Source organism: Eptesicus fuscus, chromosome 1 (assembly GCF_027574615.1).
Source record: "Eptesicus fuscus isolate TK198812 chromosome 1, DD_ASM_mEF_20220401, whole genome shotgun sequence".
NCBI lineage: Eukaryota > Metazoa > Chordata > Mammalia > Chiroptera > Vespertilionidae > Eptesicus > Eptesicus fuscus.
Window position 1 is genome coordinate 128959990 of NC_072473.1, and position 24513 is coordinate 128984502.

At 43.3% G+C, this 24513-nt stretch overlaps 1 protein-coding gene across 1 annotated transcript in view; it reads left to right on the top strand.

The window, feature by feature from the left end:
• Window positions 1–14962: 14962 nt before the first annotated feature.
• SHROOM4 (shroom family member 4) overlaps window positions 14963–24513 on the top strand; it is a 201829-nt gene continuing 192278 nt past the window's right edge. Inside the window, exon 1 of the mRNA XM_054718521.1 lies at window positions 14963–15203. Coding sequence (XP_054574496.1) covers window positions 15087–15203 — 117 coding nt within the window. The 5' untranslated portion in view covers window positions 14963–15086. The remainder of the gene's footprint in view (window positions 15204–24513) is intronic.

Here is a 24513-nt window from a genome sequence, read left to right on the forward strand (position 1 = left end):
CTTGTAGCACACAACTAAGATTTATTGAGCATTTACATAATATCAGGCACTGTTTTAAGCACTTTGCATACATTAATTTATTTAATTCTCACATCCCAAAATGTAAGCTCCATTATTCCAATGAACAAACCAAGCTTCAGACAAGTTAAAGTAACCTGCTTAAGGTCACATAGCGGATAGTGGGATATTGAGAATGGAAATACAAGTGTGTTCACTCCTGTGCCCTGCTGCATGCCACAGTGGGACCAGAAAAGGAAGGGCTAGGGAATGGGAGAGAGCCTGACTGTGTATGTATATCTGTTAGGATGAGTAAATGTGGCTACTGTCTATCTTTGTATTAAAAGACAAAACTAAGTTGACTGCGTAATTGGCTTTACTTGTAAGGCAGCGATTTTCAACCATTTTGATCTCATGGCACATATAAACTAATAGCTAAAATTCTGCAGCACACCAGATATATTTTTTGCTGATCTGCCAAAAATAGGTATAATTCTGATTCATTCACACTGGATGGCTTTTGTTGTGTTGGCTGTTGTCTTTTTTTTTTTATTCGACAATCTAAGGGAAGAGAGGTCATTGCCTCTGATTAAAGTCAGATATTGCATGTTTTAAAAAGTCTTGCAGCCCTAGCTGGTTTGCTCAGTGGATAGAGCATCAGTCTGCAGATTGAAGGGTCCCGGGTTCGATTCTGGCCAAGAACACATTCTATGGTTGTGGGCTCCATCCCCAGTAAGGGGCATGCAGGAGGCAGCCGATCAATGATTCTCATTATTGATGCTTCTATCTCTCTCCCTTCCTTTCTGAAATCAATAAAATATATATATTTTAAAATGTCTTGCAGAACGCCAGTTGAAAATTGCTGTTGTAAGTTGATGAGTAGAAAATAGAGTTAATGGATCTGGTATTTGAAATTCCTTCTCTAACTCCTTCCCACTCCTCACTCTTTACCCAAACACACATTAAAACTTCTAAAGTCAATAATAAAAAACACTGAAGTGCAGAGGAAGAGACTGTAATTCCACCCCTTACCCTAACGCTAGAATTTTCATTTCTAAGTTGTGTCCTCATTTGTAAAATCCTTTCTAATTTGTGTGCATATAAAGACAATTTTACCTCGTAACTATCTTGTATTTTGTTTTATTTATTTAACATTATAAAATGAACTTTTTATTATTCTTATTTTATTTGCTAATAGACCCTAATATACATCAAGTTGATCAACATTAAGATTATTTCCATTTTCTTGTTAGTAAAACTGCATTGACAATCTTTGTGCCTATCGACTTTTGCTTTCCTTCTGCTGATGTCTGTCCTTAGGATAGAATTCCCAGAGAGGGATTGCAGTGTCAAAGGGCAAGGAACATAATTTTGGTTCTTGATGCAAATTGCCAAATTGCTTTCCCAAAGGATCAGACTTATTTGGAGTGCAGCTGTAACAGTGCAAGCTCATCACTGACTGATGGATTTTTTAGTTGCTATCTTTCTTTCTATGTTTTCAATTTAGTCTTAACTCTTATTGTTTCTATGATTAGATATATACTAAAAATAGTGTGAAGGTGGCAGGAAAATACAAATTACCAATAGGAAATGAAATAACTAGCCATGATTTAAAATCCCTTTTAGGTGTATTTGTGTCCACAAGGGTCTCCCTCAGGCTGCTGTTTCAGTCCTTTTCAAGTCCATTTTTCCATAATGAGATGGCAGGTGGAAGGAAATATGGGATCCTGGCCCCCATTGGGAAGATTAGCTGGAGAGTGAGGAGAGACTCAGCCAGTGTTGGGGAACCTGGTGAGTGACACATGTAGCCAGGATACAGAAGGCAGAATCACAGTTTGAGGATGAACTAAGAAAAATCAGTGGCATCAAAGTTTTCTCCATTCTGTAACTAACCCAGTAGTACCTCCCTCATAAAGAAACTAATTTGTAGTCAGAATAAATAGAGTCAAGAAGTAGCACTGGCAAAAAGGAAGGAAGGTCCAGACCTGCTGCTACTTGGAACAATGGAGAAGCAGAATAATAAAAATTCTTACACAGTAAGCTCTTTCAAATGTGTCCAGTATTGTGCAAAATGCTTCCCCTGGCTTATGTCTAATCCTCACAGAAACCCTAGGAGGTGAGCACAATTAAGGTGTTTTTACGGATGAGGAATTTGAGGCTCAGAGAGGTTGAGCTCATAGGCAACATGAAGAGGTAGTAAATAGCATGAGTTCTAGAGCTAGGCTGCTTGGGTTGGAAACCTGGCTTTCCCATTTACTAGTTATGTGGTTTTAGGCAAGTTATTTCACTTCTCTACCCTTCAGTTTCTACTTCTACTTGTAAAAGAAGATAATAACAGAAGAACCTACTTGACAAGGCTTTTTGCAAGGGTTGTAGGAAATAATACAGGGTGGGGCAAAAGAAGAAACTAGGCACAGTGGATAAGTAACTGATCAAAGGTTAACTTAACTGGTAGATGCAAGTGCTAGAATTTAAATCCAGGGCCCTAGAGCCCACATGTACAATCACTACACACTATAAACGACTGACTTTCATTAGTGGTAAGGGGCTAATTAATAGAGGATAATCTTAGTCTCTAGCATAGTGCCTGACACATATAAGGCATCTTACCTAATAATAGACAAACATGTAAATTGACCATACCTCCGATATGCCCACAGCCAATCAGATTGAGTATGCAAATTAGAAGGCCAAAGATGGCAGCCGCCCAGCTGCTCCAGGCACAGAGTGGCCAGGCAGGACAAGATTCCTGCTATGAGAGGGAGGGTGGCGGCGGGGGGGGGGGGTGCTAAGGGATCTACAGGAGTGGAGTGCCACAGCGAAGACAAGACTGCAGACTCTGGAGTCTGCAGCAAAGATGAAGAAGGCAGACTCTGGCCGGAGTGAAGGCCTGGGTCCCAGGTGCCAGAGGAAAACCGGTGCTGGAAGCCAAGGGAAGGAAGGCCTATTGTACAAATCTCTTCGTGCAACGAGCCTCTAGTTTATTACATAATTTTGGAATGTTGAGTGAGCCATTTATTCCTGTTACCATGCAACCCAGTAATCATTGTGTATTTAATCAAATAAATTAGAGAAAAGTTATTTAATTTGTCTAATTATTAAATTAAACTATTTGCCTGAATTACCCTTCAGTATGGCTCCATGTCATTAATCATCTGTTCAAAATGCACAGCAAGGCTATTCATTCATCCTTTATTGATTGAGAATACCTACTAGAAGCCAAGCCTCCATACTATCTCTAGGGATAGCAATAAATAGACATAGAAACTCACTGTCTAGTGGAGGAGACATACATATATACAAATACAAATGATACTGTTTGATCAGAGGCATTGACAGGGGAGGAACATGGGAGAATATAAGAGGGAAACTAAGTTTTAACATATAGGGCTTTTGCTGCCCCACATGGCTTCTTCTGGTAACATATCTCATCCCACCTAGATGGGTACATCACTCAACCCTAGTAGGATGATTAAGTTTATATGTTTACTTGACTGGGCTAAAGGATACCCAGCTAGCTAGTAAAACATTATTTCTGGATATGTCTGTGAGAGGAGAGTGTTTCTGGAATAGATTACCATTTGTATCAGTAGACTGAATAAAGATTGCCCTCACCAATGCTGGTGGGCATCATCCAATCTGTTGGGACCTGAGTATAATAAAATGACAGAGGAAGTGCAAATTTGCTCTTTGCTTGAACTGAGATATCTATTTACTCCTGTCCTTTAGACAGACTGAATTATACCACCAGCTTTCCTGGTTCTCCAGCTTGCAGGCAGCAGATCATGGGATTTCTCAGCCTCCATAATCACGTGATTCCTATAATTAATAAAGAAACAAACAACAAAAAATTGGTTCTATTTATCTGGAGAACTCTGACCAACACATATTGATAATCAGAGAACTCTGTTCCTCTGGCCATGGTTATTAGTTTGGGGATAGACTCAATTCTAGAACTTTTGCTGGAACCATTGAGAACATGTTTCTACTGGGGTTGCTAAGTGGTAAGATGCAAATCTGTAGCTCTTGGTGGATATCTTGGCCATCATGCAGGGAGAGCCTGTTTAAGAACTGAGTCAACATAGAGGAGATCAGGGCCAACAAATAGAAACAGATTGCTGGTGACATCATTTGAACACCTGGGTCTAGCTATGCCTAAAATTGCCCCTGTGATTTTTCAATTAGTATCATTAACCCATTTATTTTGGCTTAAGCTTATATGTGTTGTATTTTTATCACTTGTTAGCAAAATATCTCCTCTCTCTCTCTCTCTCTCTCTCTCTCTCTCTCTCTCTGTCTGTCTGTGTGTGTGTGTGTGCGTGAGCATGTGCAGGCACATATTCACTGATATGCTGATTAAATAGGGAAGGCTTCCTGGAACAAGTGAGGCCTGAGCTACATCTTAAAGTATTAGAAGTTACCTAAAGCAAAGGGAAGTGTACTCTAGGTAGAGAGACAGCATGAGTAAAAGTATGGAGGTAGGATACACCACGAAATGAAGGGCGGCGGGGATATTGTAAGTATTTTGATGTGGCCAGAGGGTAGAGTGAGAGTCAGAGGAGGAAGAACCAAAGCTAGGAGGGCAGGGCAGGGGCCTGTAGTGGAGCCTAAGAAGATTGCAATTTTTATTTTTTATATTCCTTTTCTATAACTCAGCCACATTTTTACATTTTTTTCTCCTTTTGTTATTAGTTCGGCAGTAACATGTACCATTAAACAACATCAAAGTAGAAATCTTTCTAGGCTTGGGGTTTGGTCAATCTCAGGACCCTTTTTGGGTTCTAAATCACTAACGGAGCCTCTTTGTAGTGTCTTAGTTGCTGGCTGCTCTAGGTCAGGCAATCCTTATCTTCCATGAGGAACAGCCAGTCCAGGGGAAGAGACAATTACAATAAAATATGATCAGGGCCACAATGAAGTGATATAAAGGGTGCAAAACATCAAGAAAGCAGAGTTAGAAGTACCAAGGAACATTTCTTCTATAAGTATGACCTTCAAAATGATTTGAAGAAAGTATAGGGATTTGCCAGATGGACAAAGGTGAAGTGGAAGGCATTCTAGGTAGAAAGAAATGTTTATAAAATGACCTAGAGATACAAGAGAACAGGTTGTGCTTGGGGTAACTGCCCATAATTTGGTACTTCTGGAGATCTAAGTGTTTGGGTTGGAGGATTAGAAAGTGGCACAGGGGAAAAGTACTGGCAATGTAGCAAGGAGCCACATAATAAGGATCTTAGTCAAGGGATTTAAGATTTTATTCAGGAAACAATGCAGAACCATTGGAAAAAGATGGACAGAGGAGTGACATATAGTTTTTGTTTAGAAAGAGTTCTCTGCAAAGTGAAGAATGGATTAGAGGCATCTGGGCAGAATAGCAGGCATCAGAGAGAAAGCTGTTAGAAAGCTGTTCCAATGGTCTAGTTGTGAGATGATGATGAAGTGGCAGTGGGCATGGAGATAAGTGGATGGATTTGAGAGCTATTTTAGGACTAGAAATGACAGAGCTTGGTGACTAAGTGAATGCTAGTGATGTTGGGAGAAAAAAAGAGGAATTAAGTACGATATCCAGGTGTCTGAAGTTTAATTTAAACCAGTGAAAGAAAAAACAACCATTATAAGTGCCCTATATATTAGAACATTAAGTATTGTCAGGTTGCTGACAGCTGTTTCAGAATTCAAGAACCTCTTTCTTTAGCAATCTGAGCTGCCAAACTTTCTCTCTCTCTCTAAAAAAAAAAAAGGAGCCAAGCATCCTCGAATTTGAACATAAGTCCTTATGTATGACTTTGTTCATGAATCTACATGGGTGGAGGGGTGTATGATGTGTACACATCTAGTCACATAGGATCACTTCCCTCGAAGAAAATATTTGGAGTAAGTAATCCTTTGCAGAAGCCCTCTGACACTCCTAGACAAAGGCAGTTGTCTTTGTCTTTCCTCTTTGGACTAGGTTATTCTAGATTCAAGCAAAAAGAAAACGACTTCCTCTTCAGCCAATGTTTCATAGATGGGGTTCATTTCTACTTAATCCAGAGTAAAAATAAACTATCAAAGAAAGAAAAGAAGGATACATATATATCAATATTTTGCCTGCAACTATGTACTTCTCCAGAGCGTCATCAAAACGTAGTGGGGACTTTGTTGTACTCAAATGCCCATTGAATTAGTGTACCTTTTCTACAAAATGATGGAAACTTTTTGAAAGTAAAAGTACTGGGTTTTGTGTGTATGTGCTTGTCAATTTTTTTCTTTTCATAGCTAGAGGAGTTGAGGTAGGAACTTAATATTCACCAAAAATGCATTTATTAACGACCAAGGAATGATGAACAACTCACAGAAAACAGCATTTGGGAAGCTGAGAAGATTGGCTAACACACAGTTCAAAGGAAGGGGTGGCCCCTGTCCACGCTGGGTCCTAAGTAGAGGTCATCTTCAAACCCACATATTGGATCTGACCAGTTCATCTGATTTTTACATCCATGATATGAAGGAGTCAATCCCTGGCTGAAACTCCTCTAGAGCAATGACAAACATTCATCACAACCCAGCTGAACCTGTACCAGGTGAATGATTGCCCCAAGGGCAAATTGAAAGTTTCTAATTGGGCTGACATTCGTGTGAGTTTAGAACACAAACAAACCAACTCCTGCTCCAACAGGTCTTCCCATAGAGCACCAGCCACCACAGATGGAAGCCTCTTGCACACACACACACACACACACACACACACACACACACACACACACACAGCCTAGATTTATCAGCTCAAGAAGGATGAAGAGGCTTTAAATCTATAGTCTCAAACACAACACCAAGCCTAGCCAAGATTCTGAGATTTCATGAGAGAGTTGGTATTTTTCTGAGTGAATAAAAGCACAGGATGGCCCAAATGGGCTACATTGGCACTGGAAGGATTCTTTACGAAATTGCCCAAGGAGAAATGGAAACTCCAACTTTCTCTAGTAGCATGTACTTACGAGGATTTATTTTAAAAAAATATTGCCCAGCTATAGTATCTTGTATACTAATGTTATACTAGTTTTAACTCAAAAGAAACAGGCTTCAATCCTGTCTTTCCCTAGCCCTAGGCAAAATTCCCTAGGAATCAGACTCTTTAGTACTATAGTCTACTTAAATTGCCCTTTGCTCCACCCTACCCCCACTACAGGTACCCTTAGGTGTATAGCTAGATGGGAGGGAGGAACTTGCTATTATTTTCATGTAATCTATATATGAATAATACCTGGAACATTACACTTTTTTCCCCTCTCCACTGATAATTATCATTGCCCCAGATCTCTCCTCTGTGAGAAACATCCAGAAGAGCCAGGGTAATTACTGGGCAGGGTGGGGATATGTGGGAAAGGAAAGAACAGGGCCCTAGAAATCCAAGTAGAATAGTCCAATAGATCCACCTGATGAGATAAAAAAAAAATGAACACCTATTGATATTATTTGTGGCAAAATTTGTTTCATTAAAAAAATTTGCTCTGGGTTCCTTTGCGCCTATGGGTCAACTAGCCCAGGAATACTCTGGGCCCACCAACACTTGATTTTACAAGGAAGCATGGAGGGACAATTAGAAAAGCAATGAATTTATTCAGCCTTTGGTTTTACCTGTAAAATGATGACTCTAATTGTGACTCTTACCTTATTTTCCCACAGGAGTGATGAAATTAAGAAGATGACTTGATAAAATTCACTGAGTATCTTAGATGTATGTGCCATAGAACACTAGATAACAATCACAAAAAACAAGATAGATTTCTCTAATATGATCATTTGCCTATGACAAATGAGAACTTCCTTAGTCTGTAAACAATGTGCAAATAGTCTTTGAGCCAGCACAGAAAGGGTTTCTGAAATGATGACTACTACCTCACAGACTGGAAATGGGAAGTCTGAGGCTCCAGAATGGAAGGAAAGAGGAATAAAATTAAGCAGTCTTTTGAGGTAGAGCCTGCTTCTAAGGGATAAGGGCAAGAATTATTATAAGGAAAGGAGGCCCTCAAAGCCAAATTCAAGGAATATATCTTCATTCCCTCTTCTCCTCTCCCCAACACATACCAAGATCATTTCCCCCCTGAGGACCAAATGGAGCTTGGACCTAACACCCACACATACATTCTGTTACATAGATGTACATACATAGAGGCACTTTGGCAGTCAGAGTTGCATTCAGAATAGGCCCGTACAGACATTCAGAAGACAATAATGAACAGATAAGTGGACACACACACTGTGTAGAAATGGGTTGGGTAGATATATTTGGGGAGTAGTGATAAATAATAACACCCTTCTCATCCACTCCCAGGTTCAGGACCAGTTGAGAGACACAAGAAGCTGAAAGACAGAAATGAAAAAAATATCTGTTTAGCCTGGCTGGTGTGGCTAAGCAATTGAGCATCGACCCAGGAATCAAGAGGTCCCGGTTCAATTCCTAGTCAGGACACATGCCTGGTTTGCAGGAGGTAGCCAATCAATGACTTCCTCTTCCATTGATGTTTCTATCTCTCTATCCCTCTCCCTCCCTCTCTCTCTAAAAATAAATAAAAATACATTTTAAAAATATGTTTATTACTGTTAAAAACTGGATTGAAGGACATGGAATATATATAAAGCCATAATAAGCTTTCTAATACTCCCCATTTAACAGACAGAATTGCCAACTGACCCTGGAGTGGGGAAAGAAGCCAAGAGAGTTATTCTAACAGAAGTACTCCCAAATGGAAACATGGAGAGAACAGAATGGAGGACTCTAATCCCTTCCCACCACTGCTTAAAAAGGAGAGTATGACAGAGACATGATTAATCAAGTTATCACAGAATGCTTTTCCAGCATCACTGCTTTGAAATCCTGGTTTTACCACTTCTTGGTTCAGTCTCTTCACTTGGAATAAGTTAATTATACCACTTTTCAGGGTCATTGTAATCATTGCCAATAATGTATGTAAAGTGCCTTGCATAGTGCCTAGCATTTAGTAATTGTTTCTCAATCTAGGGCAAATTTAACTCACTGAATGAATATTGTTCTGTTGAAACATTGTTTCAGTCAATATGTAAGCTCTTTAAAAGAACAAATGTTATGACCATACTACCCAAAGTGACCTACAGATTCAATGCAATCCCTATCAAAATTCCAATGGCATTTTTCACAGAAATAAAAATCCTAAAATTGACAAGGAAATGCAAAAACTCCTAAATAGCCAAAGAAATTTTGAAAAAGAAAAACAAAGCTGGAAGCATTACACTTCCTGATTTTGAGCCATTTTACAAAACTATAGTAATCAAAACAGTATGATACTGGTATGGAAACAGATATATAGACCAATGGAAGAGAACAGAGAGCTCAGAAATAAACCCAAGCATATGTTGTCACCTAATCTTTGACAAGGGGAACACACAATGGGGAAGAGATAGTCTCTTCAATAAATGGTGCTTGGAAAAGTGTATATCCACATGCAAAAGAATAAAACTGGACCCCTATCTTACACCATTCATAAAAATGAACTCAAAATGAATTAAAGACTTAAATATAAGACCTGAAATTGTAAAACTCCTAGAAGAAAAACATAGGGGGAAAGCTTCATGGCATTGGGCTTAGCAATAATTTTTTTTGATATAACAACAAAAGCACAGGCAACAAAAGCAAAAATAAACATAAGTGGGATTACATTAAACTAAAAAGCTTTTGCACAGAAAAAAAAAAAGAAAAGAAAAGAAAGTAAAAGAAAAGAAAAGAAAAGGCAAAGGCAACCTAGATAATGGAAAAATATTTGTAAGCCATATATCTGATAAGGGTTTAATATCCCCCAAAACAAATAACTTGATTTAAAAATGGGCAAAGAATTTGAATAAGCATTTTTCTGAATAACACATACGAATGTCCAGCTGGTTTATGAAAAGATGCTTAGCATAACTAATAATCAAGCAAATGCAATGCATGTCGTTTCACACCTGTTAGAATGGCAATTGTATATTTAAGAAAACACAGAAGTCCATATTAACAAGTATTGGCAAAGAAGTTGAAAAATTGGAATTCTTGTGCAATGTTGGTGTGAATGTAAAATAGTGTAGCCAGTATGAAAAACAGTATGGAGGTTACTCAAAAAATTAAAAATAGAACTACCGTATGATCCATCAATACACATCTGGGTATTTATCCAAAAGAATTTAAATTAGGATCTAGAAGAGATATCTGCACTACTGTGTTCATTGCATCATTACTCACGTAAGCCAAGAGGTGGGAACAAAATAAATGCCCATTGACCAATGAATGAATAGAGAAAATATGGTATATACACACAATGAAATATTATTCAGTCTTTAAAAAAGAGGAAATACTATTATGCTACAACATAGATAAAACTTGAGAATATTATGCTAAATAAAATAAGCTAGTCTCAAAAGGACAAATATGGCATGATTTCACTTATATGAGGTATCTAAAGTAGTCAAATTCATAGAAGCAAAAGTAGAATGGTAGTTGTCAGAGGCTGGGGAGACATAGAAATGGGTATTGCTGTTCAAGATGTATAAAGTTTCAGTCATGTAAGTTGGAAAAGTTCTAGAGACCTGCTGGAACACATTGTGCATATCCTGTATAATAAAGAGGTAATATGCAAATTGACCATCACACCTTTGACAAGATGGCTGTGCCCATGTGGTCAAAGATGGCCACCCCCATGTGGTCAAAGATGACCTCCACAAGATGGCCGGCAGGGGAGGGTAGTTATGGGTGATCAGGCCAGCAGGGGAGGGCAGTTAGGAGGGACCAGGCCTGAAGGGGAGGGCAGTTGGGGGTGACCAGGCTTGCAGGGGAGGGCAGTTAGGGGCAACTGGGCCGGCAGGTGAGGGCAGTTAGGGGTGAATGGGTTGGCAGGGGAGGGCAGTTGGGGGTGACCAGGCCTGCAGGGGAGGGCAGTTTGTGGGGGGGACCAGACCTGCAGGATAGGGCAGTTGGGGGTGACTGGTTGGCAGAGGAGAGCAGTTGGGGTGTGACCGGGCCTGCAGGGGAGGGCAGTTAGGGGCAATCGGGCTGGCAGGGGAGCAGTTAGGCGTCAATCAGGCTGGCAGGGGAGTGGTTAGGGGGTGATCAGGCTGGCAGGCAGGTGAGCTGTTGGGAGCCAGCAGTCCCTGGATTGTGAGAGGGATGTCCGACTGCTCACAGGAATCAGGCCTAAACTAGCAGTCGAACATCCCCCAAGGGGTCCAAGATTGGAGAGGGTGCAGGCTGGGCTGAGGGACACCTCCACCAAGTGCACAAATTCCATGCACCGGGCATCTAGTAGTTAATAATACTGTGCTGTAAACTTAAAATTTTAAGATAATAGATTTCATGTTTTCTGTTATTTTTTTTTTTTACCAAATTTTTTTAAAAAATGTATTTTTTACTAGAGTAAGGATTCTGAAGCTAGGGGTCTATAAGCCTCAGAACAAACTGTATATAACATTGGGAGATTCTGTGAGGCCTTCTAGAGGTGAGATTGTATAGCTTTCATTAGAATCTCAATAGAGTCCTTAATTCAGAGAGGTGCTCAAGACACTGCTATGAGGAATATTTGAGTTTACAAAGGGTCCATCTAAGAAAGTTTTCTTTAAAGTTCAGAAAAGGACTGATAGTTCAGTTTTCTTTCTTCCCAAAAGGTAAACTGGTTGATAGAGTTCTAATGAATTATAGACTCTTTGTGAGGATGTACATGCGTGTGTGTGTGTGTGTGCGTGTGTGTGCGTGTGTGTGTGTGTGTGTGTTTTAATGAGGTAGAAGTAAACAACTTGTTTTTAATTTCTCTTTCCCTGTTTCTGCTGATTGGCATTTGCCCACATATTCTATTTGCTCCTTTTAAAAAACCCTTTGTGATCCTTCTTAACTTTTAATATTAGCATAATCTAAGATTCTATCTACACCACCATTTTCATATCATTCTGATATCCCTGAGTGAGATGATCCTCTCCAAATGGCTTCAACTATAATGTAAAAGTATATTATTAATCACCACCTTTCTCTTGATATGGAGTTTCCTATTTCTACCTGCTTACTAGACTTCCTACCTTTTTCCCCACAGGCAATTTCACATACTTTAGGTGAATTACTTATGTTTGCTGGACACACACACACACACACACACACATACACACACACAGAGAAATATACCCAGGGACTCCTCTCCATTGCTTTAATTTCACTTGGTTCATCTCCATCATCAAGCCTTTGTTTGCACATCTACTATGTTTAGACACTTGCCAGGAAATAGTCACAGAATTTGCAAACTGTAGAGGAATTTAAGAAATCAAATAGCTCAAGCCCTTCAATTTACAGAAAGGGGGAAAGATCTGCTTAATATCACACAGCAATTTAATGGCAAAACCAGCTTAGAATCCAGACCCCTCACGTTCTACCCAGTACCCTACCTAAATGATGAATCATGCTCCCACTAGCTGTACTTCTAGGAAAGAATGAGATCCCTGCTACTAGCAGTGATTTTTATCAGTAAACAAGCAACATTATCTAGCCATCCGCTATTTAAAATGTCTACTAGTACTTGTGTGCTGTTTGCACCAGGGGTTAGGTAGTTTATGTTCTTCTGCTGAAGAGATGTAAAGAACAGACCAAAGAGTGCAACAAGACATCAGCATGGAGTTAGTTTTAGAATGAAAATAGATTGGTTTACTTTCATAATAAGGTTGTGAGGATTTTTACTTTTTCTTTTTCAAAGTGTTTTCATATGTATTATTTCATTTTAGTCTTCAACAGGCCTGGGTGGGGCTTATTAGCTGAAATTTACAGATGAACAAAAGGAGACTGAAAAAAGTTCAGTGATTTGTCCAAGGTAACTAATTTAGTTAGTGACAAGGCCAGGGCTCACATGTATGACTACTGCTTCTAAATCTCTTTCCTCTAGTCTAGACACATAATTCTAGTAGACCTGGAGTGATGACTGCATATCCGATGAACTGAACTTTACAGATTTTAATATGCTGAGACTGAAACATGCTGAGTTCTACCAAGTGACAATCATAGAGATAGGAAACTTATCCAAAAAGGGGGGAAAAAATCTGAGTTTAAAGACAGGACAGAGCAAATGAATGTTATGTAATAGGTTGACACACAATTAAGAATAAACAGCCGAAACCGGTTTGGCTCAGTGGATAGAGCTTCGGCCTGCGGACTCAAGGGTCCCAGGTTCGATTCCGGTCAAGGGCATGTACCTTGGTTGCGGGCACATCCCCAGTAGGGGGTGTGCAAGAGGCAGCTGATCGATGTTTCTCTCTCATCGCTGTTTCTAACTCTCTATCCCTCTCTCTTCCTCTCTGTAAAAAATCAATAAAATATATTTTTAAAAAAAAGAATAAACAAACAGAGATGCCATTTTCTCAAAATTTCTGCTTTCTAGTAGGGGAAATGAAAAAAATGATCATGATCAAAATTATTTTTGCAGGTCTAAAACACTGAAGGTGATTTTCCATTTGATTCATCTCAGAGGACTTTTTAAAAGTGGACTATAGATACCCAAACTGCCATTTTATTAAAGAAAAGTCAGGTCAAATCATATAATGCAGACAGTCCAGAAGACTGAGAAGAAAGGATTGGGGGAGGGAGGGAAGCCTGTGAGAGAAGTTTCAGTGGCCTGCTGGGGCACAATGCACGCCAAAGTGTGTTGAAGAGGCAAGTGACAGGTAAGAGAATAGAAGCAGAGTGGAAACCTTGCCTGCAGAAAGCTGTCTGTGGAAGGAAGGGTGCCACAGTGTGTTCCTTGGCAATGAGGAAGATGCTGCACAAGAAGAGGGCAAGAGGCTGGAGGAAGGAGAGAGTGGAAACATCCTGTTGAGTCACAAATGAGTTGTCAAAACTTTCCCTGCTAGTGTGAAGACCTTTAAAAACTCACTGCTTGCAAATGGCTCCAGAAACGACACGTCAGAAAGGAATGGTAACCTGCCCAGCTCAAGAATGAGAGGTCAGCATACGATTTAGTAACAAATACACTTTTTGAGACTAATACTGTGTGTGTGTGTGTGTGTGTGTGTGTGTTTGGGGGCTCCTGGTCTACAAGCCCAGTGTGAACAGATGAGCAGAGATGTTCTGGACCCTGCCTAAAAGCTGATTCTTACAAAAGGCACAACATTGTTAATTGGCCAGCTTATCAATGGATGCTCTTTCCTGTAGGTTTGTTTAGGAGTGGAAACAATACTGCTAGTCATACAAGTTTGCTGATTCCTGGCTTGGTCATCTCAGTGGGGCAAGTGCAAGGCCGTGCCAGGAACTCCAGATGACTGGAACATACACAAGCACAGTGCTACCCATAGACGCCAGCACTGAGCCGGGTGCGGCTGAGCCCGGGCAGGGGGCATCCTCAAAGTGCTTCTTTATTTAAACTATGCTCCAGGGCAGTGTTTCATAATGACCCTACACACCTAGCGCATACGCATAGAGCAGCCTACACACACAGCCCCACTGTGTTCGCTGGCCTGCTTACTTTACTTTCCATCCCTCTAGGCAAGATCCACAAATTAGCAGTCTTGTAACCCTCCTAGGGACTGGTTCTTGGGACCTTCAGAAGAAAAAGGCAGTCAGAGGAACAAGAACGCGCTAATCGGGAAACCAGGGTTTCAGCCCACTCGGCCACGCGGGCCATCTACACTAACGACTGGCTGGAGGGGCGGGGAACCCAGCCGTAAGGAGGAGGACCAAAGTGGGGGCCAGCTTGAATGAAACAATGTAACAATTGATGTGAGGCCTCGCCTTGCTCCCACTTCCCAGCGATCCTATAGGCGAGGTCTCAGTGACTGCCCCTCCCTATTGCTCCGTTTTCTTGTCCATTACACGCTATCCCTCCGCCTCTCCTTCTTTCTTTTCTTTTCTTTTTTTTTTTTCCTCCTCCTTTCCCCCCCCTCTCTCCCCCTTTCTCCAGCTCCGTGTCATTTCCTCCTTGCGCTCGCTCGGGCCGAGCGTCTCCAGCCGGGAGAGGAGGCGGAGCAGGGCGGTGCGGGGTGGCGTAGCGCTGGAGGGCAATGGTGGCGGAGCTGCTGGGGGCGGAGGCAACGTAGCCCCCGCGGAAAAGGAGCCCCGCGGCGCCTGAGCCGAGCGGAGGATGGAGAACCGGCCTGGGTCCTTCCAGTACGTCCCTGTGCAGCTGCAAGGGGGGGCGCCCTGGGGCTTCACCCTTAAAGGGGGTCTGGAACACTGCGAACCGCTCACGGTGTCGAAGGTAAGAACTGGCGGCTCTGCCCCAGCGGTGCCCAACTTTGAATGGGCAAACGGGTGTACGGGCTGCAGAACGGGGCCCTCCGACCAACTTTGAAACTTGGCTCGGGCTGAGGGGTGAAAGCCCCCCCTGTGGCTCCTTAGCGGCGCGGAGAGCTCCTGCCACCAGCCCAGGCACAGACAACCCCTGAAGTGTGGCGAGAGCGCTGCCCGCAGACACACTCGGGAGGCTCTTGGGCTCCCCCACGTCGGGGCGGCTGCTCCCCTCACTTGGACTAGAGGAAGTGGTGGCTGATGGGGGTTTCTCCTTAGAAGTTCCCGCGCCCCTGCGGGGCAGTGAGCTGCTACAGGGGCAGGCGAGGCGGCTTGGCAGCTTTCTCAGCAGCGGTGGCCCTTGGTCGACCAGTGGGCCATCCTGTCGGGGGCAGGTTGCAAGGCTAGGGTCTCCTGTGGGAACGGAGATGAGGCATCGGTGACTTTCGTCGGCCTCACTTCCCACGGCCGGACGCGCGCACATCCATTCAACTCGTGGGGCGTTGCTGCCGCCGCTTAGGTTTGGCCTTTCCCTCCCTCCCCAGTCCTGTCCCAGCGCCGGCGAGATTTCCTGCACGTTGAGGAGTGTGGAGGAAACTTTTGCGCCATGGAGCGCAGCTGTGCTGGAGCTGCCGCCGCTGCCGCCAGGGTTTGTTTGTTTTAGGAGGCTGTGATCTGCTGGAAGCCAAGTCACAGCTGAGGACCAGGGAGAGGAGCTCTCCCAAGTGCTCCAGAACCCGCAAAACTAGCCATTCCTGGTAGGCGTGAGGGTGGGGGCCTCTGGGGCTGTTACTGGGAAGAGAGATTTGTAGGACAACTCACCTTGAGGCGCCAGATTGCCAAGTAAACCAACTTCATGTACTTGATCCCATTTTTGTTTTGTTTTTTGTTTTTATTTCTCTTAAATGCTCAAACCTGAAAAGCCGTTCCAACCCGCTGAAATTGCAGTTGAGGTTGTAGATGTGGGTTTGGGCTGGAGATACAAAGATGTGGCTTCTCAGCAGGGGACAAATGTCACTTCTTTTTTGGCTTTTTAACCTGGGTCATGTCTCAGCAGGGGCGCGAGTGCCCCCTAACCTGAGCTGCTTTTGCCTTGCTTTGGAGCTGCTGGTTAATTTCTAGAGTAGGGGTCCTTAAGGCCTTGGGGCCCACCCACACTCTTATCAACCCTGTGGTGTTGTCATAGGGTGTACCAATCAGCTTGAGCAGTCTGAGGTATGCTGAGGCACATTTTTGAGGAGCTGCCAGGGAAACCTGGGATCTTTAGCCTCCCCTGACACCAATAACTAGTCCAGATCTTCACCCAACACTCCCTTCCCCTGTACTAGTCATATATTTCTAACCAGCCTGAGATGCTTTTGTAACCCACTGTCATACCCCCTCCTAAGGCACACCCCTTCCAATCCTCTCTGGAGGGAGTAATATGCTTTTCTTTAAACAAAAACACTGTCAAACAACCCCTTTGGAGGGGGGAATCCTGGCCTTCGGGATTTCTTCTAATCACCCCCACCCTCCTTTTTCATCAAGGTCACAACTGGCTATGTAGCCCTCCATGATCTGGCAGTTCCTCTCTTTTTCTCCTTACACCACCCACAGAATTTCCACTGTCTGCCTAAACAACTTGACTGGGAGAGGTCACTTTTGACCTCTGCCCAGGGCTGACCCATTCTGAGAAGTACCCCAGAGAGTGCTTGCTGCTGTGCTGCTGGATTGTTATGTGAGCCAGCGCTAGCATGGCAGGGGGTGTTACTAAGTATGGGGCAGCCAGCAATTTGTGGTCTGGCTGGGGGATTATTTGCGGGTAGATGAGGGTTTCCTTGGCCAAGCTGCTGAGGAAGTGACTCGTGTGTTGAGAGGCAGGGTGCCTTTTAATGATTCCCTTTCCATTGAATGTACAGGTGACCCCTATTATATGAAGGCTCATTATTACACACATTTAGAGAGGTAGGGGGTAAAATCATTTCTCCCATCCCGCCCAAATAGCCTGGTTCCTTACAGTAAAAGTCAGCTATATATGATCTGGTTAGCCCCAACAATATATAAAGGGGCCATAGTATTTTTTTTTCAAGTGCAGTGGTTACCTTTTTTTTTTTCTTGCCAACACACCTCATGGCACATTTTATTCCCCTTAAGCTTTAGAACAATATAGCTTTCTTCTTGAAAATAGCTTCAGTATGAACACACTGGTGGTGATGGAATGGAAGGGCATAGAAAGAGAATCCCATTGGCAGATCAAAAATTTGGGTTCTAATCCTTGATTTGCTACTCACTAGCTCTGGGATTCTTCATACTTCACTTGTCCTCCATGGACTTAAGTGCCACATGTCTACAATGAGTTTCATGTGGGTGGTCTTTAAATAAGACGATGATGGTCTAGTAGCCAATCCTTTATGCTAGCTCAGGCCCTTTGCTCCTCAGAAGGGTTTCAGACTGAGGAAGATGATGCTTTGTTCCACTTTCACACAGGGTTACTTTTATAGTGTGTTTCCACATCCCTTATTTCATTAGCATTTTACAGGCCCCCTATGAGGAAGTCAGGGAAGGTTGTGGAGAAACTGATGGAAAAACTGAGGCCAGGATGCACTGAGTGGCTTCACTAAGTCTGATTCTTGTAGTACTGTAGTTTGTGAAGGGGCATGGGACAATGCCATTCAGGTACATATCCAGTTTTGGCAACCTCCCACCCCAGTGACCCTTTCTATGCCAGCCTATGGTTCCACAATGGGCCAGGACTGGGTTGTAGACACTCCCTGATGGAGTCTGGGCTCAGGGAGTAGGATAGGACTATTTTGATGATTTTAAACCACGTGTGATGATCTCAGGTCGGCAGAGACAGAGGTAAGGTACAAGAATCATGGTTGGAAATGGAGAACCTCCTTTGGTATCATGGGGAAAGAATCTCAAACATGATTGGGTCTGGGTGGTATGGCGTACATACCTGGAGATAGCTTATGGAAAAGGTGGAGTCATTTTGAGAGTGGGTGAATTTGAGAAAAGGTGATTAGTGGGAAAAGAGTGCATGTAGTATGAAAGTTTACCTCATATGTGTCATGGGAAAACCTTTGGACCAGGAAATAATCAGGTTGGGGAAATCATCAATTCCTACCAACTCCTGTGATTTTCCTGAATGTGGGGACTTCAACTACCCAAAGTTATGATGATTGCTATAGTTTCCTCCTGACAATCAAGTGACAAAAAAGAGGAAATGTTTTTTTTTTTAAGTTACTGTTAATTATCCCAAGTGTTAGAGATGGTTTCTAATTTCCCTATTGAAACATGACCCACAAGGGAACTGGGTCCATGTTCTTGGTGTTACTAATTCCTTTGGTTAGTGTCTTATACTACCTTGTTGGTCCATGGAACCTATCTGGATGAAATGGGGATTCTCTTCTAAACAGATTTGTCTGTTTTGCTATTTAGGGGTCCCCCTTTACAGTATAGAGAGCCATCTATGAAGTTGGCTTCCTGCGCTGGAAAAGATCATCTTTGGGAATGGGTGACCTTTCCAAGGTTCTGGAACTAATTATTGTGCATCACATGGGGCCTTTTAGTGTGGTGAAGGACTAACTCCCAAGAAGCACACCCCACGAAGGTCCCATTGTGAATGCCAAGCCCAGCCTGAAACACAGCTAAAAAATGTTTCACAGGAACTGTCCTTTTCCATATAACAGGACCTTTGCACCCAACAAAAACTCAAACTTGCAGCCAAGTTTACTGCCAACCACAAGAGAGCCTTAATCTGACTTTACTGGGATGGAGCGGGAACCAGATAGAGAGAGGCAAAAGGTGGAAATCAGGGACATCTGTAATACCCTCAACAATAAAGATAAATATATATTTTTAAAATAGGGCCTCTTAGAGCCCACTTAGTGATTCAAATTTTATCCTCCTCTCTGTCCCTCTGTTTCTCTGTCTCTCTGTCTTTCTTACCCCTGCCCACTGAGAGAGAGACTGAGCTATAGCATAGCATAAGGTTCCTATACACATTTTGTTATTGGTAATGTGCCCTGAGGTTGGCTAAGGGTGGAGAAAAGAAAGGGTGGAGACCAATGTGGAGATGCAGGAAAAGGAGGAAGAAAATTGGGTGTGGGAGGTTAAGATGGTGCAGAAAACAGGCTCACGCTACATATTTGCCCTTTTCTTGGCCCATTTTTAGCGGCAGTCTCCATTTGGCACAGTGAAAGATGTGGGGGCTAGTGACTGCCCTGGAACTAAGTTAAGTAGAGTGGAGCAGTAGCCTGGAGGAGGAAGAAGCTTCATCTCCTCCATGTAATGTGCACTGATGTCACGATATCATTTTACCCTTTCTAGACCCAAGTCTCTATTTGCAAAATGGGGTTAGGCATACATGCCTGATTTTTATCATCAAAGATGACAGGAGAATGAATTGGGCAAACTCTAATACTGTTTGTCTAGGAAGATGGCAGGGAATGCTCTTTTAGTTGCTTTTAGGCCCTCCTCATCCCCAATGTGAGCATATTTCTAGAAGAAGCACACAAAGACACAGTTGAGATTTCAAGAGGACATTGGTAAAGTCAGATTAAGGCTCTCTTGTGGTTGGCAGTAAATTTGGCTGCAAGTTTGAGTTCTTGATGGGTGCAGAGGTCCTGTTATATGAAAAAGGACAGTTTCTGTGATACATTTTTAGCTGTGTTTCAGGATGGGCTTGGCACTCACAATGAGACCTTCATGGTGTGTGCTTCTTGGGAGCTTAGTCCAGCATGGTTACTTACATGACTCCTCTCCTCATCTCTGCCTTTAGAATCAGCAAAGATGTCTACTGCTCAGTTCCTCAACTGCTATCCTCTCCCATAAAGTAGTAGGCATTTGGGGACATGATATAGGAATTAATCCAAAGAGATAGAAAGAAGGTTGAAAGAAGGCAGAACAAGAAGGGCAGTGGTATATCTGGTAACCTTTGGCTGAGCTTTGGGTACACACTACTTTTGGGCCTCCTGGACTGTCACGATATACCTGGTACCCTATTGAGATCCACATGTGTGGTCCCTGAAGTGAAAAAGGTGAAGTCTGTTAGAGGGTTTTCCATTATCTAAGCTTCAGACAACGAAAATAATTCAACTCCAGCTGGGAAGACACTTAAGCGTTGTCCCTTGAAAAATTAAAATTATTTATCCCCTTGCTCTTTCCATCCCCCTCCCAGGATATTTTTAAACAGACTTGAGATTGGTGTTTATGGAATGATTATCTGGAAAGAACATCACAGTTTTTATAGTTAGGCTTCTTCAGAAGCAGGAGGAGTTGGGGGAAAGATGCTGACCCATCTGAGAAAAGTTACTGAAGAACAGCAGGGATTAAGTGAAAGGTGCTCTCACTATCCCCCTACACATTACACACACACACACACACACACACACACACACACACACACACCAAAGCAGACTCAAAGCAGGGCTGTTAACCTAATGCTATTCTTGAAGAAGACCTAGAATCACAAATCCTCAGATGATGAGGGCCTTTTGGAAGTCCTCTGGTCTTAGTCTTAACCAGTCCATGAGCCTCCTATGTAGTAGCCCCGAGCTTATTCTCCTGTGGTCATTAGGGAGCTTACTCCCCTTTTAGTTAGTCCATCTCACTGTTAGAAAGTTTTGTCTGTGGACAGCTTTTTATTAAGTTGAGATGCAATCATTCTTCCTCTAACTATCATCTATGGGTCCTAGCACTACTTTCTGGGACCACGCAGAACAAGGATGCTTTCTCTGTCTTAGAACAGCCTTTGGGAGGTCCAAAGACAAAGACTGTGTCCCCTTGTTTCACTTTTCTATGCTAATGAGCCATAGATCTTTCAGCTGTTGAGATCCAGTCTCCTCTTCTGTTTCTTCCTCCCACTCTGGCCACACTCCAGCCTATCTATGTTCCTCTTGAGTTATGGAGCCCACAGCTGAGTACCATAACTGAGGAGAGTCTGACCAAAGTTGAATAGGATCATTCTTGAAAAAAAATACGGCTGAAGACCACTTTGGCTTTTTCTGGAGTCCATGCCATATGAAGATCCTGTGTCAAGCAAAGCCTTTTAGTGGCGGTATCTATCTATACTGCTGCCAAGCTATACCTGCACAAGCCCTCCACATGGGTATCTGGAATACCCACATAATACATTTGGGAGGGACACACTTCACCTATTACTATTGATTTAGAATTTCCCCTAGCCCTGCTCCTAGCTCAGGCCAGCCTTGGGAAAAGTGTTCTAAGGGAGATGAAAGAGAGGACAGAAGCCTTGATTTCAAGGAGTACATATGTTTATACAAAGAAGACAGAGAAGGAATTTTTATCATAGAAGAACGAAGTGGCATTTAATGAATAGTGTCAAAGTCAGACTCTAAAACATCAGATTTAAGTTATTTTATTTTTTCCCCAACTGCTGGCTTAGAATTTGTAGGAGTAACCTCTCTAAACTTAATTTTCCCCTTTGGGGAAAAATTGGTGTCTCCAAGATTGAAGATGTTGACCATATGTGATATACAATCAGCCCCCAACTTACAGACCCCTATGTAGGAATTTAGACACAGCAGTTCTTGTCCCCAACTCCTGTCAGATACTTATCTCCCTGCACATTGCCACTTACACTGACTGCAAAAGCCCCTGCTATTGCTGCCATTTCTGGGTTCTCTGATCTTTCTGTACCTGGAATACCCACAAGAGTCATTCCTGCTGGAGGTCTTGCACCCATAGTTTCATTTCCCCATGTCCTCATATCTATCAATTTGTCACCTGAGATGGGCAAATAAATACGTTGTGTTTTTTTTTTTTTTTTTTGCTACTAAAGCCCTGATCAGGAAGTGTATTGGGGTGAAACTTAGTACTCATTATTACTGAAGGATGACAGGCCTGGAGAAGAGAGAGTGTCTAGGACACATGTTCCATTGATACAATGTTATTGATAACTAGTGTCCTGGTGCACAAATTCGTGCACATTGAAAGGAAATCAATTAGAGGAAATATTTTAATATTGCTATTTGCCCTTTCTCTATAATAGAAGTGTCAATCAAATTCACAATTGATAATGACAGATCAAAACACATACATGTGATTGGCGCCAGCTTTATATGTATCACACATGTGCAAGTCAACTTAGCCTTTTATAGATATAGAATGAACTTGCTTAATTAGACCTGCTTTCTGATGTAGCTAAACTTTTCCCAGCCCAGTGAAGCACCCCAGCTTCTCTTTCAGGTAATTGTCAGCAACACAGCAGTAAATTTCAACATGAAGCAGATTATTATTGTAGATCATGCAGGGAGAACAAAGGGTAAAATATTTAACTGCAACAGTGTTTGACTATATTCTGCACAGTGAGAAAACCTGAAGTCATTTTCAAGTTCCATCATTTCTTACTTCTTTTCAGTTAGGTCAAGTTTCTAAACTTTCTAAATCTTGATTGTCTTACTAATGAAAAGAAAATAGGATTCTACCGAGTCTCCTATCTACCTACTCCAGGACTTCTGTCAATATAAAATAAGATGAGGCATGTGTAAAACATTTTACAAACATTCGGTTAAACTGTAAAATGTTTGTACCTGACTATAAAGCCAATCAGGTTCCTGGGCTAAAGAAACTCCAAGGAGGCTAGTCGCTAGGGAGAGGAAGCCAGGCGTGGCTACATGACATAATTACCTGGTGCCCACAGCAAACGTTTCCGGGCTGGGCTGTGGGCTGCATTTTGCGCCATGGGGTTTTGGCAGTGTTGGCTGCGATTTGGTGGGGTGTCACTCCAGGGTGTTGGTGGGGCCTGTGTCTCACTTGGGGGAAGCCGAGTGTTGGTTTGAACTGGCGCCATTTATTTTTAAACTAGAGGCCCAGTGCACGGGGTTCATGCACTAGTGGGGGGCGTGGCCTGTGGGGATCAGCCCGCTGTGGGAGTGCCGCTCATTCCAGTCAGCTGAGAGGCTGTGGACCTGCCCTCTGAGCGGCTACTCCCACCCATCCCTGTCAGCTGAGTGGCTGCTCCCACCCGCTCATCTTGGTTAGCCAAGTGGCACTCCCACTGTGGGAGCACACTAACCACCAGGGGGAAGCTCCTGCATTGAGCATCTGCCCCCTGGTGGTCAGTGGATGTCATAGCGACTGGTCAAGTGGTCATTCTGCCATTTGGTCACTGGGCTTTTATTATATAGGACTAGAGGCCTGGTGCATTAAATTCCTGCACTCGGGGTGGGTGGTCCCTCAGCCCAGCCTGTGCCCTCTCACAGTCCAGGAGTCCTTGGGGGATGTCCGACTGATGGACATCCTTATTGCTGCCGTGGAGGCGGGAGAGGCTCCCGCCACCACCACTGAGCTTGCTAGCAATGAGCCCAGCTCAGGGATTCTGGCTGAGTGGTGCTCCCCCTGTGGGAGCACACTGACCACCAGGGGGCAGCTCCTGCATTGAGCATCATCCCCCTGGTGGTCAGTACATGTCATAGCAACCGGTCGTTCTGCAGTTCAGTCGATTTGCATATTAGCCTTTTATTATATAGGACTAGTGGCCTGGTGCATGGATTCATGCCTTGTGGGGTCTCTCAGCCTGGCCTGCACCCTCTGGCAATCTGGAACCCCTCTGGGGGTGTTAGACTGCTGGTTTCGGCCTGATCCCTGCAGGCCAGGTCAAGGTACCCCACCAGTGCACAAATCCATGCTCTGAGCCTCTAGTATACATATAAGATTTTTGTTTAATCTCTTCCCACTCTCCCCCCACCCCCTTTCCCTCTGAGATTCATCAGTCTGTTCCATGTTTCCATGCCTGTGCATTGAGCATCTGCCCCCTGGTGGTCAATGCGTGTCATAGCTACAAGTCAAATGGTAGAACTGTTGAATGGTTGGACACTTAGCATAGTAGGCTTTTATATACATATACTAGAGGCCTGGTGCATGAATTCATGCACCAGTGGGGTCCCTTGGTCTGGCCTGCAGGATTGGGCCAAAACTGGCTCTCTGACATTCCCCGAGGGTCCTGGATTGTGAGAGGGAGCAGGCCAGGCCGAGGGACCCCACCAGTGCACAATCAGGGCCGGGGAGGGATGCAGGAGGTTGGCCAGCCAGGGGAGGGACTGCGGGAGGGCTCCAGGGCATGTCTGGCCCATCTCCATCAGTTCCAATTGGCCAGACCCCAGCAGCGAGCTAACCTACTGGTTGGAGCGTCTGCCCCCTGGTGGTCAGTGCAAATCATAGGAAGCAGTTGAGCATCCTTAGCATATCATTAGTATATTACGCTTTGATTGGTTGAATGGCTGACTGGTCAACCAGACACTTAGCATATTAGGCTTTTATTACTTAGGATATATGGC